The sequence below is a fragment of the Harpia harpyja genome, chromosome 21 (genome assembly GCF_026419915.1).
Source record: "Harpia harpyja isolate bHarHar1 chromosome 21, bHarHar1 primary haplotype, whole genome shotgun sequence".
Classification (NCBI taxonomy): Eukaryota; Metazoa; Chordata; class Aves; order Accipitriformes; family Accipitridae; genus Harpia; species Harpia harpyja.
This window is the reverse complement of record NC_068960.1, coordinates 17,220,674-17,245,627: the sequence shown is the minus strand read 5'-3', so window position 1 is coordinate 17,245,627 and position 24,954 is coordinate 17,220,674. Positions and strand designations below refer to the sequence as shown.

The 24,954-nt window shown below is 53.0% G+C and overlaps 1 protein-coding gene across 8 annotated transcripts; it reads right to left on the bottom strand.

Annotated features, from left to right (window-relative positions):
* Positions 1–119: 119 nt before the first annotated feature.
* On the bottom strand, positions 120–23,982 carry CDIP1 (cell death inducing p53 target 1). 8 transcript variants are annotated; one of them, XM_052773227.1, is made up of 6 exons: positions 23,969–23,982; positions 4,190–4,291; positions 3,476–3,574; positions 2,880–3,026; positions 2,303–2,567; positions 120–1,676 (listed from the first exon to the last, which is right to left on the bottom strand). In XM_052773227.1, exons 3-6 carry the CDS (start codon positions 3,558–3,560, stop codon positions 1,565–1,567), a joined length of 609 nt encoding a protein of 202 aa, XP_052629187.1. In that variant the 5' UTR covers positions 3,561–3,574; positions 4,190–4,291; positions 23,969–23,982; the 3' UTR covers positions 120–1,564. The 8 variants fall into 8 exon arrangements, with proteins under 8 accessions (XP_052629187.1, XP_052629184.1, XP_052629181.1 ...); XM_052773224.1 differs by lacking the exon at positions 23,969–23,982 and adding an exon at positions 23,563–23,819; XM_052773221.1 differs by lacking the exon at positions 23,969–23,982 and adding an exon at positions 23,576–23,819.
* Positions 23,983–24,954: the final 972 nt, after the last annotated feature.

Below are 24,954 nucleotides of genomic sequence, written 5' to 3'. Positions count from 1 at the left end.
TCTGGTGCTTGGCAGTGCTGTGCCCTGCCCTCCCATGCCATCCCTCCTCATCCTCAGCTCCCCTGTGGGTAGATCTGCTGTGCGTTTGGAGCGGGGGAGGAGAAAAGATGTACACAGAGTTCAGGGTCTGTTATTTATTTACATAAAAACACTGATTAGTGCCACAGTTCCACCTCTGAGCAAACAGCAGCTGCCTGTGCAGGCCAGGCTGTTTGTAGACCTGTGTACTGAGAGACCCCCTGCTTTGCTCTGGGGGCTGCATGATCCAGCTGCCCTGGCTGCAGGGGATGGGGCCAGTGGGAGTAGGAGCAGCAGCCACAGAGGGGCTGAAAATGGCTCCCAGGTCCTCTTGCCCTCTTCTGTCCGAGTGCTGCTGGCAGCTCCTGTTGCTGCCTGCTTGCCCCATTCCTTCTGCCCCATATCAAGTGAGCTAAAAATAACCCCCTACACCCACATGCAACAAAGAAGCTGACGGTGCAGCTGTGGTGGTGGCAGGAGAGGTGCTGCAGTGTGCGTGCCCACAGACCCTGCCCGGCTCAGGATGTGGCTCTGCAGTGGGTGGGCATGGGTCTGCTCCAGAGCTGCGAGCCAGCTGCAGCCTGGTAACAAACTCTTCTAATCTAATCTACAGTGCCAGGGCAGATAGCGACATGCTGGATGCATTTTTCGCTAACGCTTTGCCAGGTGGGCAAGGAACTGCCAGGGGTTTTTCTTCCCCAAAAGAGCCACAGCAGGGGCTGGGGGGAGGCGCATGCAGCTGGAGCAGCCGAGGCCACCAGGTGCTGGCAGCTGCTCTGGCAGGACGGAGGTGCTGATCAAGGGTGCAGTGCTGCTGCTGGTCCCCCTCCCCTCCTGCCACGCCTCGAAGGCAGCTCTGCCTGCCTCTCCTCGGGAAGGGGCTTTGCCTATGGGCTGCACACTGACATGGCTGGAAAGGGCCATGAACCACGCTGAAGCCTGGCACACGTGGCACTACCCTCTGCATCTCCTTGCCACCGGGTCCCTTCCTAAAAGTGCCACAACAGCTGTGCTGCCTCCCCTGTGTGCGCTGTGGGCTGCTCAGGTCCCCCCCTTCCCCTCCTGGGCAGCAGGTGCCCCCCTGCCTGCAGCAGCTCCCTGTTGCAGCAGCACATCCCTGCAGCCAGGTGCCCCCCGTGCCGCAGGGGACTGAGGGGTGGGCATCTCCAGCATCTGCTGCCCTTCCCCAGGTTGCTCCAGGCATGAGGGGCCTCGCTAGCATCCTGGAGTGTAAGGGGGTGCAGAGCAATACCCCCCCCTTCCCCTCCACTCCTGTGTGCTGCAGGGCGGTTCCCCCCACCCCCGCCACAGCATCTGGGCCCTGGGCCAACCTCCCCTGTGCACCTGTGCCAGCATCGCCAGTCCAACCATTCACAGCGAGGACTGGAGCTTGGGGAAGGCGGTCGCAGCTCTGAGCGGGAGGGAGCCGGGGATACACACATACACACCACAGGGTTAAGCAAAGGAGTGTTGCACACGCATAGACTAGGATGGCAAGGGGAGAGGGGCCGGTATCATTCCAGCGGCTCAGGCTCCCGGGGTGCTGTTAGCACATGCGCTTGTACGTGTAGATATAGGCCTTGCAGTTGGGACACGTGTGTGTCACATCCTTGAAGTCATCAAACAGGCAGGGGATCAGGCAGCAGCAGAGATCACACCTGGAGCACAGGAAGATGCAGTGTGGTGAGCTTGGGCACCCCCGAGGCAGCCTGTGGGCATGGGGGGGTGGGGGGGGGCATGTGTGCGGTTCACTCTGGGGTATGGGCAAGAGAGGTGAGTACTTGCCCCTGGGAGCCAACCCTGACCCCCTGTTGCTGCTGCGAAGAGCAGCACAAAGCCCCCGCCCCTTGGGATGTGCTGCTGCCACTGCTAGAAGGGCAAGAGCTGCGTTACTGAGCAGTCACACACCCCGCAGAGGGAAGGGCGAGCCTGGTGAGACGCACGCAGGCACTGAGGCCTGACCTACCGCCACCACTGGGGCAGGGGTCTGGGACAAGCGCCCCATCTCCTCCCACAGCCCCCATTGCTGTCAGCCCTTGTGAGGAGAGACCGTGGCTCTCTGCAGAGAGGCTCTCTGGCCAGGGGATGGACAGCTCCTGCTCTGATGCCAGGTTCTACACCAGGCCTTTGGAGGTGCTGCCTTCCCCTCCCCTGGTAGAAGCCTGGGTCTCCAGGCACTGTCAGCCCAGGAACCCAGCTGCTGCCCCAATAACACCTCGCTGCCGAGGCCCCCGCCATGCCCAACAGCTTGGCCAAGGCCACCAGCTCTGCTTGCAGCACCTACCCCATGAAGCAGCAGAAGAAGCCAAGAAGGAAGCTCATGAGCCCAATCTCATAGGTGATCTTGGTGGTGATGGCTTGCTGGCAGTGGGGACACACCGTCTGCACGGGGGCACCCTGGAAGATCTCTCCCTGCAGCACCGTCACCGTGGTGGCAGCCCCTGACGGGACAAGCACCGTCGCCGTGTGGCCACCGGGAGAGGGATACTGTCCCGGGGCAGGGTAGTAGCCCATGGTGGGCTGAGGGCCTGGAGGGGGGTAGTAACCTGCTGGGAATGAGAAACATGCACAGGTGAACATCTTCTATGTGGCAGGAGAGGCCAGATCATCACTGCTGGGGGGGGGCCTGCCTTGCACACCACCACCTTGGGTATGGACTTGGGGCCAACCCTTCTGCAGGCACTGTGCCCCCTTACCCCCCCCGCGAGCAGCCTTGCTGCAAGCCCCAAATGGCAGCCCCAACCCCCCCCATTGTGTCCCCCCCACCCCACTCCCCCAGGCACCAGGAGAGCATGTGGTTCTGGGGGGAGGTCCTTGCCCATCACCACCCCATGCTTCACCCAGCCCCTCGCAGTACTCACCAGGTGGCACGTAGGGCCCAGAGCTGTCCATAGGCATGTGGGGGGGCACGAACCCTGGCTGCGAGGGTGGCTTATATGGGGGGGGGGGAAATTCAGGAGGGGGGATGGGAACCCCCTGGGGTTGTCCCACCACAGGGGCGACGCCATCTGAAAGGAAACACGAAGTCAGCAGCCAGGGCAGGAGGCAGCAGAGCTGGTGGGGAGACGGTGGCTTGGCTGAGTGGTCTGGGGGTTGGCCCCAGCAGGGAAGGGTGACAACCAGGCGGGGGCCATACCCCCAAGACTCATCCTCTGGGCCACAAGAAGCCCAAATTCAGCCCACGTTACTCATAGCAGCGAGTACAGCCAGGCTTTGAGTGGGGAATGCTTTCTGCTCTTGTCACTGCCCCAGGACCTCCCGACTCCCCGGAGGGTGATACGGTGACAGATGGAGCCTGGCATCACACCACCCTCCCCAGCGCGCTGCACACCACGGGGCAGAGATGTGAGGAGAGGCCACGGCCAGGGCGCTCCCAGGGAAACCACACTTGCTTGGCTCCTGCCCGCTCAGCAACGTCACCCCAACACCCCGAGCAGCTGGGACCACCCCCCAGTACCTGTTGCAGGGGGTGGACCGTGCTTCTCTTCTATCAGTGGTGCCGAGGGGCCTCCCGGGTAGGGTGGCGGAGGGTCGTTGGACATGGCTCAGAGTGGCCCTGCAAGGACAGAAGCCTTTAGAAGAGATACTAGCCTTTAGCTGCACACAGGCACTCGCGTGGAGCTGTACGGTGCTTAGGGAAGGAGGTGGCAGGTAACGGAGGAGTCCAGGGCTGCTGCCACCACTGCACTGGCCTCAGCTTCCCCCACCATGGGCAGAAACAAGGCCGCAGCCCCAAAGCTGGACAGGCTTCAACCCAGGCAGTGAATCCAAGGTGTAACATCTTCCTGCTGGCTCCGCAGGGCTTCCCCTGTAACGCCCACGCGTGGTGAACAGCAGCTCATCGGTGCCACTCTCAGCTGCGTGGCCCGCATGCCGGGGCAGTACTGGGCAAGAAGCTGCTCTGCCAAGCGCCTCAGCTGCAGCGTTACAGTACCAAAGATGGGGAAGAGCTGCCCACCTTGCCCACAGCCACCCAACTCCACCCAGCAGAGTAACAGGCAATGCTGCGCCCCGAGGAGGTGGCAGGAACCCCTGAGCCTGAAGCACAAACTCTGAAGTGGAGGGTGCAAACCCACAGAGAGCATCTCTAAATACTCTCATCGAGTGAGTGAGTTAAAGTAAGACCATCTTTAACAGCTGGAGACATTATTTTACATGGAGTAAAATTTACCTGTCCTCTTCCTTGCAGCAAGGAGCTCAGAGGCCTCGACAGAGCTGAGAAAAACAATTCTTCTGAGCAGCGTGGTTTCGAAGCCAGCTTACCCCACTGAATCTGCATGAAAGGAGACAGCATGTGAGTTACAGATATGGCAAGGAGACACGCTACAGCGCTGCCTTGCCAAACCCCCTCCTCTCGCTGGTGCAGACATGGGGAGAGCGGCTCTGGGTAGGAATCTCCACACATGTGCCCCCTCGATGGCAGGCACGAGGCTATGTGTCTTTGACACATGGAAAAGCCCCACCAACACGCTCTGAACTCCAAGGAAGTGCAACAACATCAAGAAACCTGATTTCCCTGTTTACTCTGGCTCAGCTATATCTGGCAGGACATGACTAAATTGGGAAACACAAATGAAAGGCTGTTCACTCAGCGCTTGGGAAGGCTGCCATCAGGCATGGGACATGGTGACACTGCTAGCAGTGCCCAGGGAGCAGTGCTAGGAGCTCCCCTTGCGGTCAGAGCAGCTACCTGAAACCCCCATCCTTCGTCCCCGATGGGCCAGGAGCAGATGTGACCCTGCTTGGCCCGCTGCCCTTGCTTTCCTGCTCTCCTCGAGGCAGGTCAGCATGCTGCGAGGACGGTGCTGTCTCAGCCAGTCCCACAGGTCCCGCTCCAGCAGCTCCCGACTGAGGAGGGAAAAACACACCCAGGCTACCACCAGCCTGCAAAAACACCATGGGCACAACCAGGGCAGCTCTGTACCCCAAGAGATGGCCAAAGCAGGCACTGCTGCCACATTACCCCACTCCGAGGCATGACTGGCAAGGCTGCCCTGCAGCCCTGGTGAGGCACAAACCGCCTGCTTGGCCCCAGAGAGCTCGGGGCCGAGGGGTGCTGAAGTGGGGCTGAGATGGGCAGCACCCCGCTGGGGTCGCCGCTTAGGGAGGAAGAGGCAGCAAGGGTCCCCCCGGCCCTGGCACCAATGCCACATGCTGGGCAACCCGTCCAGGACACGCCAACCTCCACGGCACGGTACAAGCCTCCACGGGCACCGGGCCAGGCAGCAAGCACTGCCCCAGCCCTGCCTGCATTGCAGGTGTGCCCGGAGAGGTGCCTGTGGGGCACAGCCACCTCCATCTGCAGCTGCTGGGTCAAGCGAAGCTGAGGCCTCAGCAAGCACAGGAAGGAAGACCCATCCCTCCCTGACCTGCTTGGCTTCACTTTATTCCACTCCTGTTTTTCTAGCTCACGCTCCCTGCCTCCAAGCAGCCTCCTGCAAGGTGGCAGGAAATCTAATCAGGTCACAATTCTGCGGAGGAGCACCATTACCCATTGCTGATTGTGGAGGAGCACCATTACCTGTTGCTGATCGCAGAGGAGCATGCAGACCCCCCCAGGAGCTGAGTAAAGCCCTGACAGGCATAGGGTCTCCCCAGGATGTCCATATCTACTGACTAATATTTCTCCCCAGAGGTCTGAAGTAAGTGGTGTGTTGCAGACACACAGCTTCAAAGTGTAATACCAGGGCATCTGGGGGTCATCTTCCTCCTGCTTTTCTCTCCAATTTCTTCCTTAAGAGCCAGGGGAAGGAGAGCTGGCCCGGGCAGTGGGTACAGAAGAGCTGCCACAGCACAGAGTGCTTCCAGGTGGAGGAAAGCACCCGGAGTGCACCGCACTGCAGAGCCCTCCTTCTCCTTCAGTGACCTACAAAGCTACAAATGGGCCGTGCTCTTTTTAGCTTCACTGGGGATGTAAAGGAAAGGAGGACTTCTTATTCTTCTGGAAGTAGCCAACCAACCCACCCTGAGCACCCAGGAGCCTCAGACCTTCCTGTCCCCATGCCGGCAGGGCTCCTGGATGAGCCCAGCCCAACCGGAACATCCCCACATCCTTACGTGGGGACACCAGCCTGCTGGGGAGCTTCTCCTTGTTTCTAATGTAACAGATCACCTCCCATTACCGCTCAGATGCTGCCTTCCCATAATGCAACATCTTTCAACACTCCCCAGCCTTACTCTCCCTGTCATCAAAGCAGCTGGCGAGAAAACTCAGGAGACAAGGAGACCAAGAGGCAATCCCACCCACGTGCTCCACCAGCCACTCTAGAAACACCCATCAGATGAAGCAACAGCCCCAGACTGAGCCAGCAATTAATCCTGCCACCTTCACCAGCAGGAAAAGGCAGCCACGAGGATGATGGCCAGTGGATCTCAAAGCCATGTGTGCACTGGAATGAAGGAAGCTGCAGGGGCTGCAGAGCTGTTCTGCTCTTACTTGGCAGACTCAGTCACTCTTAATGCAATATTCTGCTTATTAAGAGAGATCTGTAAAGAGCGAGATGTTGGCTGCATGCCCTTCCCAGGAGGAAAAGCAAGCCTGTTGCTTTTAAGCCTCTTAGAAGCTGTTTCTCCTGTACTTTCTTTTATCTTAATGTGAGAAGCACCAAACCCGCCCCAGCCCATTTCCGCCAGAGAGCTCCGTGGGAAGGTGGAGGGCATATGGCTTCCCCTCCGTGCTGGGTCAGTGCTGGATGGGAGCTACCCCAGAACATCACTCACCACCCTGGCATGGACGACCCTGCAGCATTCCCTCTCAAAAGCAATGCAGCCAAAGCACAGCAACCCAGATCCTCCCCCTCGTATGCTCATGGCAGCACAGAGAGGCAACCTTGCTCTCAGGAGCTACCTCGCAGCACCCCTACAAAGAAGCAGAGTTTCCTTGAGCAGCACCCACTCGCCACAGGAGAGAGGGGAGCCTGGAGCATGCCCTGCCAGGAGAGCCCTTCTGGGCCGAAGCAGGTTGATGGTATCTGGGCACAGGGAGGTGAGCTGGGAAGATCCAGCCGCTAAACAAAACCACAGCAGTATTTTGCATCAAAACATGATCCCCAGAAACACGTAGCAAGGACTCTTAATGCTGGTCATTTCTGGTTTTACCCACTAGCTTTCAGTAAAGCTGACTTACCTTGTTCCCTCTGTCTTGCAAAAGAGAAACAAGACTTCTCCTGCCCACGGCACCGCCACAGAGAGACAGACTTGGAGTCCGGTGTGAGCTCACAGCAGAGCCTGGTGCACCCTTCTCAGGGAGGATGCCCCTGGCAGGCTGCACTTTGCCCCAGAATCTCCAGCCATCCATGCCAGCATGACAAGCCATTCTGCCAGCACGCTACAAAGCTGTCCCACGTTAACCATGCTGGTTTATTAAAGCTGAACCACCGGTGCATTTCTGTGTCATGAGAACAGCTTACACAAAACTAGCTGTTCTCACATGGGAAGAAACGTTCCCAAAGACTGCAGAAATTGCATCTACACTAGAGCTTACTGGAATAACCACGCTTATAGACCAGCTGAACACCTGGGGGAAAACTAAAAGCTTTACAAATAATTTCGGCCAAGTTTACCTGGCTTAAGTTCAAGATCTGATGGAGTCACCAATGTCTAGTGCAGGTCCTTTGGGAGGAAGGACCCATCGCAAGATCCTAAGACTCAAAAGGAATTGGTTACCAGTAAAAGGATGAACAGAGGAGACACTACTTCCAGCTAAAAATGCAGATTAGTTGTTCTCAACTGGAAGAACAGCTTTTACTGGCTCCTCTACTTTAAACTAGCTACAGAAGATGAACCCACCATGCCCTCATTGCAAACACTGTTCCTGTTAAACACAGGAGATAAGCAAAGGGCCCCCATGGGCTGGCAGTATGACAAACGAAGTAGAACAAGGATCAAAGGACAGAGGGGACCCGCTAGATCAGCCCATCCCTCTTTCCCCCTCTGCGAACAATACCCCAAAACATCCCTTCACATGCCAGTGGTGTGTTGGCCTTCCTGCTCCTGCTATTCCCTTGGGAAGCCTGTTCCAGGCCCCCACTGCTCCGACAGCCTTACAGTTTCTACTTTATTTGTAGCCAGTCTTGAGCCTGAACAGCTTTCCTCCACTCCCTGCTTGCTGCAAACAGCCATCATACCCTGACTCAGACTTCGTTTTGCTAGGCTGAACACACCAAGCTCTGGCGGGGTATTTCTGCACTGTGTTTTCAGTGCAAGCCCGTTATCTCCCTCAAGTCTAGACTGGCGACCTGAAGCCATGCTCGGCTGTGGCAACGGCAACCATCGCCCATGCTGGCACGCTCTCCGGCGCATGCTGCTGCAATATGGATGGGACAGCAAGCTGTGGCCGGTTTCGCTGCTCCAGCAAGCTTCACCTGCCCTGTGGCACTGCCGCAGGACTGCACAGGCACACCTGGCCAGCCCTCATCCTCCCCTACCGTCTCAAGGCTTGTGGCTTTTATGGGTAGCTTGGATTCAGTGTGGACACAAGGGACTAAACCACAGCTGCATGGGAGCCTACGTGCAGGCTAGGCTGGAGATTTGCTAAAGAAAACAAAAGAGAAAAGATCCAGATTCCCACTGCTCCTATTAGTCCTGCTCGGGCACAGCAGCGTGACAGACACAACCAGGACAGCATGACTCCATCACAGCCCCAAGGGCAGAAAGGGCTTGGCCCGCCCTGGCTATGGCTTCGATCCGTGCACCCTTCCCTACGGCTGGCTTTGTGCTTCCTCGTCAACCCAGGGTCTCATTCCAGGCAGCTTCTGGGTGAGGAGGGGAACAAACACGTGGCAACAGGTCTCTAAGATCCCCCACAGATCAGGGCATAACTCCCAGCCCTGAAAGGTTTCCCTACAGCAGTGAGCACAGCCAAAGAGCCAGTGGGGCAGCACGCAGCCCTGCATGCAGGAACACAAGGCTTTCTAATCTGCCTCCTTCCCGTGCTCAGCAACCCCGGCTCTAGTTAATTAGGGATTGATATCCCAAAGCCCGCAGTTCCCATTACTGACACATCCAAAACTGGTGACCACAAAGCTCTCCCAGCTGCTTACAGCGGTGATGAGAGGAGCTGATGTGTTAGGGTCCAGTGTTGCCCGCTGGCTGTATTTCCCTCTGCTACATCACACAGGATCACTGCAGAAAGAGTTTGGGATTCAAACATGGCAAGAGGAAAGGTCTGCCCACCCGACCTGCTCTCCAAACAGGTATGGTGGGCACCACTTGTCAAAAACAACTGAACCATGGCATGCAGCGGGACCAGGGAACACTGCACCACCAGAACAGGTCCTAGCTGAACATATGCTAACACACCATAAAATAGATAATTCCACAAAGAGGACAGTCACAGATAGTTTCTGCACTGCTTGGAACCCAAAGATTTGGTCTGTTAACGCCATTTTTCCCAGACAGCAGCCGTGTGTGCTTCAGGCTGCTTCCTCCTGAATGAAATCACCAAGGGTGAGACAAATCTGAGAAGGACGGACCAGATCGCTGACAAGTCTAACTCACGTGCAAACCCTGATGGTGCAGCCCTGGCCCCGTGCAGCTCTGAGTCAGCCTCACAGCGCAGCTGAGATCCACTCCCACGAGCAGAAACATGGTCTGTGTTGTCCTTGCTCCTCCTGCATTTGATAACTGGAGACCCACAGCTTTGTTTTACCTATGGGAGCAGTGGCTCCGGCCACCGAGACAGAAAGCAGCATTTGTTCATACTCAGCCATGTTCAGTGATGTTGACACGTCAAAAGCTGCTACTGCACATTTTTGGAGCTCTTCCTCCACAAAAAATAACTTCTGATATTTAGAAAAGGAAAAAACACACTAAAATTAAATGAATAAGTAAGAGAAAAGGGTATGACCACTTTGCTTCATCGCACATCAAACAGACGCAAATTTCAGCTTCCAGGCTTTTGTAAATACATCTTTAAAAGCAAAGTCAAGAGCTCCAAAGAAGTTGGGCTCCCTCACTGAGGCCAGCCTCTTTCCTTTTAAAAAAGGAACAGCATTGTGGCCAACACCACCCCAGCTTTCCTGACCCCAAGAAAGCTACCTGTGTGCCCCAGGCTTCTACCTGCTCTAGAAACAGGGAAATACTGAGGCTAGGAAGGCAGACAAATATGCAAGGTATGAGCACAAAAGACAGATCAGATGCTGACAAAATGTCATTTGACCAAAAGCCTGTTACCCTTTAAAAGGCCTTTAGGGGTACCAAGAAGAGACTGAACCAAGCAGCGTCGGATGAGAGGTGGAAAGAGCCATACCCTGACCATGGCAATCACAATTGCCTTCCTCCACAATGGCATTTCTGAGCAGCATCTCCAAAGCCAGCCTGCACCTGCTCTGCAGCCGTTCTCTGCGTTATACCTGTGCCACAGAGCAAGTCAGGGACGCTGCCCCCTCCACACACACGCCCGCTCGCACACAGCTTGCAGGGATGTGGCTCAGCTCCCACTGAAAGCACCACACGTAATCCACAGCAGACAGCTCTTACCTTGAAAGGAAAGATGGCAAAAATCCCTGCTGAAAAAGCAGTATCAGTGGTTACTTCTGCCTGGTTTTTACGCGGAACAAAAAGAAGAGATGTTTTCCCTGTGAGCGAGCCAAACTTCCCCCTCAGCCTTGCCTCTTCCCATGCGCATTTGCTGCCTCCAGCCTGCACACCATCTCCCCAGAGCCAGAAGGGAAGGAATAAACAGATGACAGTGCTGCAGCCTCCTTTAGAAAGAGGATGCCCTGGCAATCCTTGACCAGGTGGCCTGTACCCCCTCCTTTACCCCGCTGTTAACCCCAGCAGCACCTCCTCAGCTCATCATCCTGGTCCTGGGCAAGACAGCAAGAGGGCGCATGCCTACAACACACTCGCACAAGGCGCAGATGGAAACCCAAGTTAAGGACTAACGGAAAGGTCTGTTCTTTTTCTGAGCAACTCAGCTGCATTTCCCAAAGCGCAAGCCCTTGTGCCTCCAGCACTGCTGCCAGGGAGCGCAAACCCACCATGCAGAAACAGCCAGGCTGCTCGCAGAACAGCAGATTTCTCCCACACTTCTGCAGTCAGATTTCAGCTGCAGGAAACTGCTACTTCCAGGAGGGTCAGGCTCTTCCTTCAGTGCAGGAATGGAGAGCTCTGCTGGCAAAGCAGGACAGAAGCAGTCCTTTAAAATTAAGGACTGCTGGAGGAGAAGGTTATTCACCATTTGATCCAGCTACGTCAGACGGCCAAAGCTCCCCACTCCACTCCACTCTACAGTATGCGAATCTCTGGAGGAGCATTCCCGTCGCAGTCATTTACCTTGGGACCTCAGACATGTCGTTTGACCTTCTGTGTGCCACTGTCACCCAGCAGGCAAATCAGCTAAGAGCAGGGTCCTCACTGGAAGCCAGGTGCTGTGTCCAAAGCAAGATTTCTCAGGGCATTAAATACAAAGCACAATCAGATAATCTCCACAACGCAGCCCAGGCTCAGCTGTCCTCAATCAGAGATTCAAATTACTGCTTTGCGCAGCTCCTCTGTATGGAAATCAGGAAAACCGGACACAAAATCCCCCTGCTTAAGACAAGGATGGTTTATCTGCAACACCACAAAGGGTTATGTGCGGGAGGAGCGTTTGTCAGGACCTGCTGCCGCCTCTGGGATTCTCTCCAGTGCTATTCGCTTCCAGATGGGCTGACCAAGCGCTTGTTGGCTCTCCACACCGGGGCTGCAGAAACAGCGTTGCCAGGACCTGGTTAACCTGAACATTTAAAGAAAAACCAGCCAAAATGAAAAGAAAGAACTGGGGTAGCTCTTTGCTCTCTGTCGTGGGCTCCCAAGCTGCAGCACACAGCTGCAGGAAGCATCACGCATCTGCAGAGCTCACCGTGCTGGTGGTGACATGTAACAAGAGCCAAGAGGGGCTGCAAAGAAGCCTGTGAGCTGCCAGCGAGGAGAGGCCATTACCCCACACTTCAAAACTGAACCCCAGCCCTTACACATTTAGGGGCACCAGGGAAGGCTCAGGCGTGCACAGAGCACTCTGGACCACCAGGGCAGCTGAGCACAACCCCCAAAAGACAGTTTTCTGAACACAGAGCAAGCACAGAGCAACCTGCAGCCAGGCTGCCTTGCAGGCTGCTACTGGCCCTGGGAAACTCTCCCTCCCACTCAGGAGGTGCTTTCTATTCAGACATTACCAGTTGGTGACCTGGCCTCATGAGAGAAGAGAGACTACAATAGGCCAGGTGTTCTCAAGGATGCAAAGATGCTATTTAAAAGAAACATTAAAGACAAACCTGAGTTCCTCTGCACTTTAGCAATCTGCTCCAGAGAGACTTAGATGAGAAAAGGAGGGTGCCGCAAGCCAAATCTCTGGGGAACCAGAGAGCTTTTCCGTGAGACTTTCACTGAAGTTCACAAACAGTCCAAGCTAATGCTTGATAACATCCATGGGAAAGCACCCACGGATATCAGCAACTGTTGCCTGGAGTCCTCTGCACCTACTTAATTTTTTCCCTGAGAGGATAAATACTGCATTACCTCATCCATTTGATATCTAGTTAATAATGTTAATAACATAACCTGCAATAATCTAGAGCAAATAAACCCAAGATGTACTCCAATACTAGTGTTTTAACATAACACCAAACTTAACTGTACCACAAGAGTAGTTGTTCATTTAAACAAACCAACAAACCTCCAGCTCAAGAAGCTTACTTAACAGCAAGCAGAAGTCCCAGAGGAGATCGGGAAGAAGCTCCACAGTTCCTTACATTAAAGACAGTCACAGCTCCATAGCTCACCTCTAATGGCAGCCCATAGCAGATGCTTAAGGACGAGTTAGGAAGCAAGCGAAGGCAGAATGACCACCCTGTCAGTCCCTCCCGCTGCCAACACTCAGGGTTTTAGAGATTAGGCAGCCTGGAGTTTTCTCCATGGACCACCCTAACTCCTTTATAGCCCACCAGCTCGTAGAGCTCTGCCACAGACGGCAGTAGCAAGTTCTGCTCTTCAGTTACCTACACAAAAAAGTGTCTCCTGCTGTCACAGTCTGCTGCCTGCCCATTTCAATGGCACCTCCCAGCTCTCGCACAGAGAAGATGAATACAGGATGATTACCCACTATATCTCACAGCACAAGTCAGGATTTTGTAGTTTTCCTTCCCAAAACTATACTAAAAATATTTCATTCTTTTATGCACCCCATTTTTTCATTACTCCCTCATTCTATAGAATTTTTTGAGAGAAAGTCAAATAATACAGCTACATCGTCGCTGAATCAAACTGATTAGATGTGTGACTTCCATTAAATAACACAGTAAGCTCCAAGGGAGGAAGAAATTAGAGTCATAGAGGATCAGCACTTTTGTGGAGATGTAGCCACATTTCAGTTTCAGAATTAATCAGAGCCCAAGAGCCTATTCAGAATTCCCTTGCAGATTTTGCAACACAATGAAATATTTTTGAATACATTGGTGGTGATTCCAGATCCATTTTCCTTCCAAGAGATGTACAAAATATGTGTCACGGTACTGATGTTTTCTTATCCGAGGCATAGCACCAGCTTGCTATAGGACCGACTCCAGCCTCCAAGAACATTAGCATTTTCTATCCTCACAGATACCCCTGCCTTGGTGCCAGAGAAGCTGCTGACATTTAGATTTAACAGGTACAGTGTCACCTTGCTTTTTTTTTTTTTTTCTGAGGAGTAGTGAGAAGTGCTCTATGTCACTCAATTTTATTTAAGGCCATGGCTCACTCTTTGCAAAGAAGAGTGGTTTGGGGTTAAGCAGGAGCGTGTGCGTAAGGTCTGAGATCTCTCCTGAGTCCTTCTGCCAACAAGGAGGACCCATGCACATCCAGAGATGTGTGCACAGGAGGACCTCCTCTGTGCTGAAGCCACTCACGTTATCACACCCACCCTCTTGCTCCCACGGCATCACCAGACCTTCCCATTTCCAGACCAGGACCTCTCTCGGGGTGGCCCAGGGCCCTGCTAGCGTGGGTCTTACTTGTCTCATGGCAGTTTGACAGGAGCAGGGTAACATGCACTCCCCTGCTCCCAAGCCCAGCTCATCTGGGCTGCTCGAAGACAGATGACAATGTCCCAGCTCCCAGAGGGGGAAACCCCCTGGGTTAATCAACAGCCACTGAGTGTGCCCAGTGCTGGGTCATCTCCAGCAGCACCGCGGTGGCTCAGAGGGAGCACTGGGACACACCCCTGAGTCACACACAGCTCCTGCCCGTCCCATTTCTCCCTCCAGTTCCAGCCAGACTTGGCTAGTCTGCACTGACTTCCCAATCCAGGGAAGTCATTTTTCTCCAAAGCATTTCGTGACTTTGGTTTCACCTTGCAGCACCAAGTTCCTGCCAACCCCTTTGTAACCCGTTCCCCAAAACTCTGTTGCTATCCGCTGAACAAAGCCACGTAATGAGCTGCTACATATCTGTCCCTCAGATCATGCCAAAAGCTACTTCCCCAAGAGCCTAATTTGCCACTACTGCTTGCTCAGAGGCAATGCACAGCAGTCCTGCCAGGGGAGACAACAACGAAGACACACAAAGCCACATCGTTAGCCTGGCTCACTTAAACGTAAGCAGATCTGACAAGAACATTGACCAAGATACAAATCAGCTAGCCAAGTTCAGCAAGATCTGCAATCGGGCACGCAGAGCTGTATTCCCTTTGAAAACAACAGTGAAGGAAGAGAGATGATGTCCTCATACCTCTCCAGGCCACAGCTCCAGGCACCATCCTAGTTTTGGCATGCATGGGACATCACCTGGATACGAGCCACACCAACTCCAGAACTGCAGACAAAGCAAGCAGACCTCTCTCTGAAAATCTAGACACAACAGCTGGATTCAAAGCATCCCTAATATGCAGCAACACACCTCCTTGAGTCCCTGCTCTAAGCTTTTCTAAACCCTTTCTCTGCCTCTCTGTCAAGGCAACACCTCACTGCTTTACTGTTAAATTAAAAGCATCACTGGTCAGAGGGTTTTGAACAGTCCTAAGGCTGGGTCACTGCTCTCACAGCAGGGGATGAGACTGGTGAAAATTCAAGCATGTAATACCAAGATGCCCTCAGGACAGGTAAATAGCTCAGGTGCTCTGGAGAATTCGGGACTGAAATCCTCTTCTGAGCCTGATGAAGACAGAGCAGCTCCCATAGCTACAACATTAAACAAGCTGGGAACTGTTTTCTCTCTCATCAGAATAGCCCAGCAGCCAGCTCAAAACTGAGCTCCCACCGTGCTAATGCATCCTGAACTGTGGCACCCAAGAGGGAGTATGAAAGCCTGAGCATGGCTAAAATAACACCACCTGTAGCTTGAAGCCAAGAACTTTGGGGGAACCTCCATTCCCAACATGCAAATATGTTCCAGACGACATCTCTGTGGAAGAGCTACAAGAAGCCCAGGAGAAGAGCTGATTTTTTCACGGCAATGGAAACAGTCTCTAGTCCCAGCTTCACTCTTCTGCTGAAAGACTACATTAAGATTTTGGAGGAGCTGAATGGTCACAGCAAAGCAGGCAGGAAGAGCAAGCTGAGCCTTCAGCACACACCCATACCTCCTGCGAGCACTTCCTTACATACCATAAAGCAGAAAAAGGTGCTAAGTTAATTGGAAGACAAACTGAACACCTGTTTAAGAAAAGGGCAGCACACACATGCTAGCAGCAATTTATCCAGTGCTCAGTTAAAAACACAAGCCCAAAGGAGTCAGCAGCGGCATGGAAATCCCACTACGACTGCTCTCCTCCACTCCATGTTCCAGCACAAGGCTCTAACGCTCCCCTTCTGCCACGCGTTGGGTGACTGGGACCCCTGAGGACCACAAAAGCATCCCCGGTTGGAGAGTCACCGCAGCAGAGGTACAGCATTGGCTTTGGCCCATGGTTTCCTCCCAAAATATTGCTGTGCTGAACCCCAGGGGTTCCTTTGCGTCTCTTAAAAGGGTAGCCTGCTACTTATTTAGAGAAAAAATCAATAAAATTCAAAGGACTGATTTTCATTCATCACCAGCCAGAAATTTAATCTCAAGTTAACAGCACTACCCTGAACACAGATATCACATCTATCATTTAATTTATCTGCTGTGGGTACTAGCATGAGTAGCTTTTACAGCTGCAGTGAGCAGGGCTGCCTACATCATGACGACTAATTTATTCTCAGAAAGGCTAATTTAATCTGGCAGTGAATGTTCTCAAAGCCTCCTCACACAGAAAAGCTTTTATCTTGGTTGGCTTAACAACAATACAGCATATCCAAAAATGTGGAGGGATGCTAAAGAAGAACACTACCCCTGTGTTTTGAGTCCTCTAGTACTTTTGTCTGAGAAATTTCTCTTGGTAACCACAGACTTTGAGAAAACATAGAGTGCCTCTGTTTTTTTTAAAAAGCCAGCTGTATTTTCAAGGCAAAATATACAACAGCTCAGGCTACTTCCCCCTCACATACAACCGTGTCTTGACAGAAAGAGCTGTGCTCTTAATAAAACTAAAACCTAGCAAAGATTGTTGAGTATTAGACACCACGTTCTCTTCCAACTGCATGTCTGTATAGCAAGAGTGGCGGCCAGCACGCCTGGCCTGGGGTGTACTACCTACCACTGGAAGGTGACTTTCCTGAACCCACACTACAGAGTAATAAACTTCAGAAGAAATTCAAAAGCCCTCCGTGTTAAGAAGCTGTGTAACTGTATCATGAAGCATTTCAGAGAGAGCATCCTTCCGATTTCCAGCCTCTGCTGTCTGTGGGGGAGGGCAATAATTAATTAAGCAATCAGAAAGGTTTTTTCATTGGTTTTAAATTCTAGTTCATATTTTCCCCTTACTTGTGAAAGCACACACAGAGGCAGCATGCATCCAAAGTCACACTTAGCCACTTGAACTGGCGTGCGCTGCCTCTAAGCTCTGCAATGAGAGTCACCGTATCACCTGTGTCATACGGGCACGGCATGAAGACGTGGTCTTCACCTGGATCTACCCCTTGCAAGGTACATCACTGGAGAGCCAAGCACAGCCCCTTGGAATTAGAGGGGCTAAAACAAGGGGGGGTTAAGCTTTACAATAGACAGCTATACCAGTCTAACCCTCCATGCTCTTAGGAGTGCCACAACTATCCTGCTGCAAAAGAAAAGCTGGTGCTGTGTAAGGATCACAGCCTGGATCACGCCTGAGAGGGCTGCTTTGGTACAAGGGCAAGAACACACCCCAGATGACATCCAACAATTTAGGACGATTCAGTAATTCAGGAACAAGGAAAAAATCAGAGGGAAGCAGAGCATTAAGACAGGCCAGAGGAGGAAAAAAAAAACCAAAAACAACAACACAACACTCCCCTTGTTCCTATCTGTCAGGAATCGCTGTCCCAAGAATAGCCTATTCAGAAACCAGGAAACTCAGAGAGCAGCAAGGAAGGGCTGAGTCATGGCCGCTTGAAAAAAAAATTAAAAACCACAACAAAACAACTCAAAAGGGAAGGAGAAAAAACACGGAGAGCAGCTGTTCTGGGTCTTGGAGATATGAACAAGTCAATCCAGAACCTATTAGCCAATCTTTATTTTTAAAAGCTCTGCAAACACATGGTACTGCCATAAAAAGCAGTCGACCCTCCCTCTGCTCCTCAGAGGCAAATTTAGCTCTGGTTGAATCAGGCAAAGTTGGTGGTGCTTCCCAGCACCAGCCTCTTGACGCAACACCCGCTTGGCAGTGCACGGCTGCCAGGACACAAACTGCTCCCCATTTATGCCCTGATCTTTGCCTTTATTTGTTCCTCTACAGCATTAGCATCCCAACATCACAAAGACTTACAGGCTGGACAAATGCTTTCCAGAAGGGAAAGTGCAGTCCATTTCAGGGATGCTATTAGCAGAGAGTGAAGAGCCGTTTCCCTTACCCACGTTGGAAGGACATGAGGTAAAGCATGGCTTGGACAGGTTTCCTACGACTCTCTGCGAATGGCCAAGCAGAAGACAAGTGCTCCCATCTCGCAGCCAGCCTCAGCACTGTCTGTCTAGCCCCCAGGAAGGCCAGGCTACAGTTAAGTTTTGCTCAAGTCTTCCCACATGACAATCTTTGTTCCGTGACCTAAATGAAATCAATTTTACAATAATCCTCCCCGGGACAGCAATCTTATTCACTCACCCATAATCTAAAAGATTATACCTGCTCTCCAGCTGTGAGGCTCTAGGAGGAAGCACAAGGGATTTCTGAGCAATGAGGGCTTGTTTTTAATACAATTCCTTGGCAACCCCTCGCAAACTAGGGAGAGGGCTGTATCTTTTCAATCAAATAACTGTGCTTAAAACATGTTTGGAAAAAAAAAACTCCAATTCATTTTACCTTGCACTGTGAGGTACTGTCAGATTAAAGATGCAAAGCTAAGAAGTGGGAAGACCCTCAGAATCCATCCCTGCAGGGAGGGGGCTGATGGTGCCTGCCATCCCCCAGACTCTGGCAGGTAACCTGCGCACACGTGTAACCCCGCCTCAGCCACCACATCTTGTCTCAGTAAAAGATTCAATTGTGAAATGACATAAGTCAGGGCTTCCTTCGTAAAGATACGTGCAGCAGATACCGTTTGGGGACGTCGGTGCCCAAAAAAACAATACTGGCTGAGATCTGGAGTGAGGTGGGAAGTGTACGGTGTCTACACATGCAGCCCAACAGCAAGAGAGAGCAAGCCTCTGTGCTTTTTCTTTTTACATCTGAAAGTCCTTCTAGTCTGAAAGTGGGCTGTATTTTGGGGTTTTTTTTCAGGGAGCCAGTACAAACCACGGGGGCAGCTCAGAGCGCCGAAGTTACCCCTCTGCAGCAGTTGAAGAGCCTCTCCCTGCAGCCCACACAGGTCCCCAAGTCTCCCACCGCCTGTCCCAGGCAGGGCAGGGGAACGCACGCACCCAGATACGCTGGCTGGGATAAGTACAATGTCTTCACACGTAGACCCAGCCTTGACACTAACTCCCAAAATGACAACTCAAGGAAACTGTCCCAAAGCAAACAGGCTCTCATGGTTCAAATTGTAAGTAAAATTCTTTTTCTCTGCGACTGCGCAATGCAATGAGTAAATAAAGATGAAATATAGCTAGAGCACGGGATGTGCATGTACCAGGGTAAGATGTGATGGATGGAATTTATGATCGGAAGATGGAATGCAAGATGAAACAGTAAGTATGTAAACTTCAAGCTAGGATGCTCCTTCCAAAAACACATCTTCCAAAACCATTAATAGGTAACCAGCCTGTTAGGGCAAGGTAGAGAAGATTTTCTTTCTAAATGCAGAGACTGGGTATCAAAGAAGGTTCAAGGACAAACACAATAGGGAGCGTCTACCAGCACACTGGTTCAGGGCAGAGGGACCACTATCTCAGCACAAATGTTTTATCTTAAATTCTCTTACTCTATGTATTATTCCATTTTCTTACGTATAAAGGAGGTAAAGGAAACATAACTATTACTAACGCAGAGTTACCTTACTAATCACAATAGGTAATAGAGAAATATATTACTTAATTTGCATGGAAAGCCCCAGCTCATTTCTTCATTCTCTGATCATCTCAGGTTTCATCATACTAAGAGGTACAACATCGAACACACACAGCCAGCAGCTGTTCTTCACAATTCCTAAGATGCTAATTACATTGCCATCTTTTGGGGTTATTTCTTGTATTTTCTTACTCTAAATGCAGGCCTGCTACGAGAATTCAGATTAAAGACAGCTGCACTGAAGTGGGGCCTCACACAGAAGATGTGCAGCATGAAGCAGCTTCCTTCCTACCTCCATCCCCTACGCAGATCTATGACCAGCACAGGCCTGCTGTACTCTCTAGACTCTCAAACAGCCCTTTTTCACCACCGCAAATACAACAAATTTTAGACTGTGGCCACAAGGCAGCTCTGAATGAGTAAGCCCAAAGCAAAACTGTAACAGCAGCCAGGAGTTTCCCTGAGCATTTCATGTCAGAAATAAAAACTGCGCTCCCCCTGCCTCAGAGACTTTATACTGTTGAGAAAATGGATTGTGGTTTCCTATGGCATCTGCTCTAATTGTGTTCCCTTTGATCCGAGAAGGAGATACGTCCTTTGCAGAGCATGCAAAGATCTGACACTGCTTATGAAAATTGCATTGCTTCTCTCCAGTTGCGAGACTGATGCCAAGTGCCGATTGGGAACAACAGGAAAACAGCAAGGTGAGTATCACATCCCAAGGCAGAATTTGCTCATCATGTGTTTTTTGAAGGAAAAAAAGGTACATACACATCTGTGTGCTCGGGTGCCTTGCTCTGAAATCTTCAGGAGAGTCAGTCGGTTTCAGGCTAGAGTACTTCGCCTGCATAACAGTTGCAAAATCAGGTCCTGGAAGCAAAACCAACCAAAAACCTCCAACAACTTGCAGAATAACTTAAGTTCCCACTACAAACCATCACTTTTACTGTATTGGGGATAAGGGAAGAGTACTGTACAATTAAAATCTTTCCTTTTAGAACATCATTGACTGCTGCTAAGAGCCATGAGGCATATCAGCATCTATTTGTTGTTTTCCAACCCTCCTGTCCTCCCTGTTTTCAGCAGCTTTGCACACATCAGTCTGGGAGAACACCTTCTCATCGCAGTTTGATGAGAAGTTGGCATACCTGTCTAGAAGCTTAAAGGTATATTCAGTCCTGCTGCCTTCGTTATTATTTTAATCTCTGTATTAGGCAAATATTACTTCCTCCTTGTCTCACCTGGCAGCCATCAATCTTTTCCTTGGCTTGGTGGCAAAGCTGAGTAAATGTGAGCCTGCACGGAGAAAAACTATCACACTACTGACAGTTCATTCAGCACACGTACGGAGCCGTGGTAATACCAGCAAAAGTGATGCACAGCCCCGTTGCAGACCCTACAAAAAATGCTATCAAAAAGAATTTTAAAAACTTAGCTTCTTTCAATTTAGTATATTCTCTCCTGATTAAAGCAACTGTAAGACATCAAACGTAGGGCTTTACAATGGTACCACAAACAGATGTAGAACACCTAATTTCACACTTCTCTCTACCCATAAGCAAAAAACTGGTCTTGGATCAGAGCAGATACTAGAAGTCTGTGTATCTCCTTCCAAAACCACTCCTCCTCATACTGGAAGATCTCTGCATCAACCACATGCTTTAAATACAAGTATTTATCTGCTAAATTCACATCTGAAAGGGAAAAAAAGATGATCTTCTCCATAATAAAGTTACTTTCATCCCTTCCCTCACTATGTTAGTGAGTAACACTGGCAATAGGAGCACTTCTGCAGACGAGAACACTGTGCCAAGGACCCAAAACCCCCTGAAACACACAGTGTGGGTGTTGTGGACAGGCTCTAGTCTGGCCCCTGGCTGAATGTCCTTCAGCTACAGGAGTGCATTAGCTGCGCTCCCAGAGTGCATCTGCCAGCTGTGCTTCATCCAGAAGGAAGGCAGTCGCTGCGCTTTGCATCACTGCATGATTTCCCACGCACAGAAAGCATGGCTGATTAGGAAGTGAGCTTCAAAAGCATGCTCATAAACCAAAACAAGGCGCTGACGGAGACACCCTCCCTCCTTTCATAACAGCAGCAGAGACAGAGCTCCAGTCAGAACAGAAACATGAGGAACTGAATTTCAGAACTGAATTTCAGGTGCAGGACCTGTTGAGGGAACACAAGAAACTTAGCACGGTCTTCCATCTTCTTAAGAAGGGCTTAGGTTCTGAAAGAGAAGCTCCCTCTCTCTTAACTGTTCCAGTCACACCTGTGGCAAGTTCTTTCAGTACTTAGCATACGAACATGCACATCCCCTCTCCCAGCACCTCCCTGAGTCCAGCCCTGAGCAGACACAGCCACCGCAGCCCCACCACCCATACAAATAGCAGCTGGGGAGGACTACGCATGTTTGCTCCACTTGGCATCACTCAGCGGACATCTGGGGACATTACTCCATCACCCTGCCCTTGTTACAGCCTCATCCCCCATCTGTGCTCAAGCCACACCAATAGACAGCCTCGTATCAGTTCCTAAAGTTGTTGCCTCCCTACGTCCAGGCAGGAATTCCTTCCTCGCGTAACACCTAAGGAGAACAGAGCAGGTACATCGCTAAACGCTTCCAGGGGTTTCCTGGGGCGCATGCACATTGCTACAACATTTATACATTTCAACAGAGAAGCCTTTGGGAAAGGGAAATTTTCAGCCTGCGCTTTCCACATGGACCTGAGTTTGTTTAGTTCCTAAAAATGAATGAATGACATACTATGGTTATACGTCACGCTACGTAATACTCACTCTGGTTTCCCCTACTGCCTACTCCAGTCACACGCTCTGGAAAGCAGAAGGGCTCCTGCTGAAATGAAAGCCCCATTTCAAGCACGTTGCTTGAAAGGGAACAAACAGAAGGATATCTCGCATATTCACAAAGTGTTTCTCAGCAAGCTTTACATATAGCCCAAAACCACTATAATTATCATTTAAAACATTTATACTTAAAATTGTTGCACCTGACCTAGTCTACCACCTGATAGTTTAGGCTCAGCCTGGAATGTGAGAACCACCAGTACCCTCACCAGTTCTCACTGGTGCAAAGAGATGATCTCTGAACAACTTTTCCAGTGACAGCTTGGGCCAAGGGGCACACACCTACGCTTGCAGCAACTTGGGGAAGTTTAACCTTGAGCGTGACTCCTGCAGACGATCCAGAGGACGTTGGCACGGCGGCGTCCATCCCAGCCTGCCTGTTCCCGCTCTCCTGCATGGTCCTGGAGCTCTTCCTGGGGTCCCAAGACCCCTCCCTCCATTTAGCAGCAACCACAACCCCCTGCTTTAACAGCTCCTACCCTTTTGCCTCTCCAGTCCCCTTGGGAGCAGAACGCAGATCTCACCACTCTAACAGTTAAAGACCTCCCAGCCTCCTGCGAACATTTATTCGTTGGTATTCTTTGTTGTGCTGTGCTACCCGTTAGCTGAATGAGCTCTCCTTGTTTCAGAGGGTTCACACTGCCGATGTGCTGATGGACAATATCATCCCCGTCATCATAATTTCTCTTCCTGCTCGTCAAGACATCCGAGCTTCTTTCAGCTCCTCTAAAATGGGCTCATCGCTCCTGATCACTGAACGGGCAGTTCCAGCCTAAGCTCGCCTCTCCTGAGCAGGGATGACTGGAAACACACACACTTGGACCTAGGCCTGGCTCCCTCCTCTCCCGGGGATCTGGCTGGGTAAGGGATCATATTTGCTCTTCTCACTGCTGTGCCCTGCTGGCAGCTCCCAGCCGTCCTCTCCGCAAGCTGGCACGACCTCGGTCGGGCCGGAGCGCTCGCCTTACGGTGGAAAGTCTTTTCCCAAGTACACGACCTCGCTTCCCATCCGATCGAATTTCACCCCGCGCCCGCTGCCCCAGCCCTCCAGCACACCCACCCCGCTCCTCCCGTCCCGACCCTTCCCTCCATTGCTGAGGGTACAAAGCCGAAGCTGTGCGAGATTTTAGTAGCACCCTGCGGCACTTTGTGGCCGCTACGGACAGCGTTAAAGAGCACTCCGAGACCAGGGCTGCCTCCTCCCCTCCCCGGCCCATATTACCGTCTATCCACACCTCTTCTCCCCGGGACGGCCGGCTCCGCAGCAAACGCTCCGGCCTCGGCCGAGCACAGAGACCTGCCCTCCGCCTGGAGAACCGAGGTCCTTCCTCACAGAGTTAACCGGCGATTTATCTTCATCCCGCTTCCTCTGATCAGCGGCGGACGGTGCTGGGCTTCTCCTGCGTTCCCCTCCCCGGGCTCAGCGTCCCCTCGCCTCCAGCTCGCCCCGCTGCCAGGAGGCCGCCGCGGCCTGCCCGGGGCTGGGGGGGGGGGGGGGCACCGGCCCCGCCCGGCCTTCCTCCCTCCCCGCCGCCTCCTCCTCCTCCCTCGCCCGGCCCCGCCGCTCTCCGGGGCCCAGCCGGGCCCTGCGCCCGACCCCCGCCTCGGCCTCGTGCGGAAGCACCTACCGGCTCCCGGCGGCTCCGGGCACCTGCCGGCTCCGGGGCGGGGCGGGGCGGAGCGGGGCGGGCGGCGGGCGGTGCCGCGGCGGGGCGGGCCTGGGCCGCGCTCTCCCAGCCGGGCACCGGGGCCTGCTCGCCCACGCCGGGCCGCTCGAGGCCGGGTCCGGGGCCTGCAGCCCCCGCCGGAGCGCGGCCTGCTTTCCCCACCGCCCCCCCCAGCCAGGCCGCGCCAGGGCCCGCTGCCCCCGCCGGGCTGCTCCGGGGAAGGGGCCGCGGCAGAACCCGGGGGCCGTCTCCGCGTAACGTCCCCTGTGACCTCAGCCCCAGGTTCCCCCCGCCAGCGTCCCCGGCCCGCGGCGTCCCTGGGGAGGGGCGAAGGCAGCGTGGGCGGAGCTGGTGGACGTGGCCTTCGGCACGGCCGATGGCGGCGGCCCCCACGTCGGCGGCCTCCTGCGGGGCCTCCCGCAGCATCTCCACCCGCAGGAGGCCAGGGCGCAGGCCGGGGAGGACGAGGGGTCTCCTGGAAGCCACCGCCAGTGTGGCCGGGGGGAAGCCCTGCTCCCTCCATCAGCAGAGGCGGCCGTGGCTGGGGAGGGCGAAGGGGCAGCCGAGCCAGCCCAGCGGGCCCCCGGGCACCGCAGAGCTGCCAGCCCCAGGCAGGGCAGCCGCCAAGGAGTGGCAAATGGTGCGGCTGAAGAAGATGGAAGCGACTGAGGAGGGGATGACGAAGGTGAGAAGCCATCCTTGGCAGGGCACCGGTCACGCTGCCGCATCCCTGCTGCTGGCTCACCGGTCCTGCCCTACAGAGTGTCACAGCAGGCTGTGCCCCGTGCCACATCCTGCCCTACACGGGGTCCTGCCCTATGCCACGTGCTGCCCTATACAGCGTCCTGCCTGGTGTGGCATCCTGCCCTACAGTGTCCTGCGCCACACAAGCACCCTGCCTTACATGGTGTCCTGGCTTATGCCACGTACTGCCCTACATGATGTAC

What these genes read in the sequence shown, in the direction of transcription:
- CDIP1 (XM_052773227.1), bottom strand. Translation starts at nt 3,560, where the DNA reads ATGTCCAACGACCCTCCGCCACCCTACCCGGGAGGCCCCTCGGCACCA. An exon ending in CGGTCCACCCCCTGCAACAG is followed by an intron (nt 3,027 to 3,475) that starts GTACTGGGGGGT and finishes GTTTCCTTTCAG; the next exon opens with ATGGCGTCGCCCCTGTGGTG. An exon ending in TTCTTCTGCTGCTTCATGGG is followed by an intron (nt 1,677 to 2,302) that starts GTAGGTGCTGCA and finishes CCTGTGCTCCAG; the next exon opens with GTGTGATCTCTGCTGCTGCC.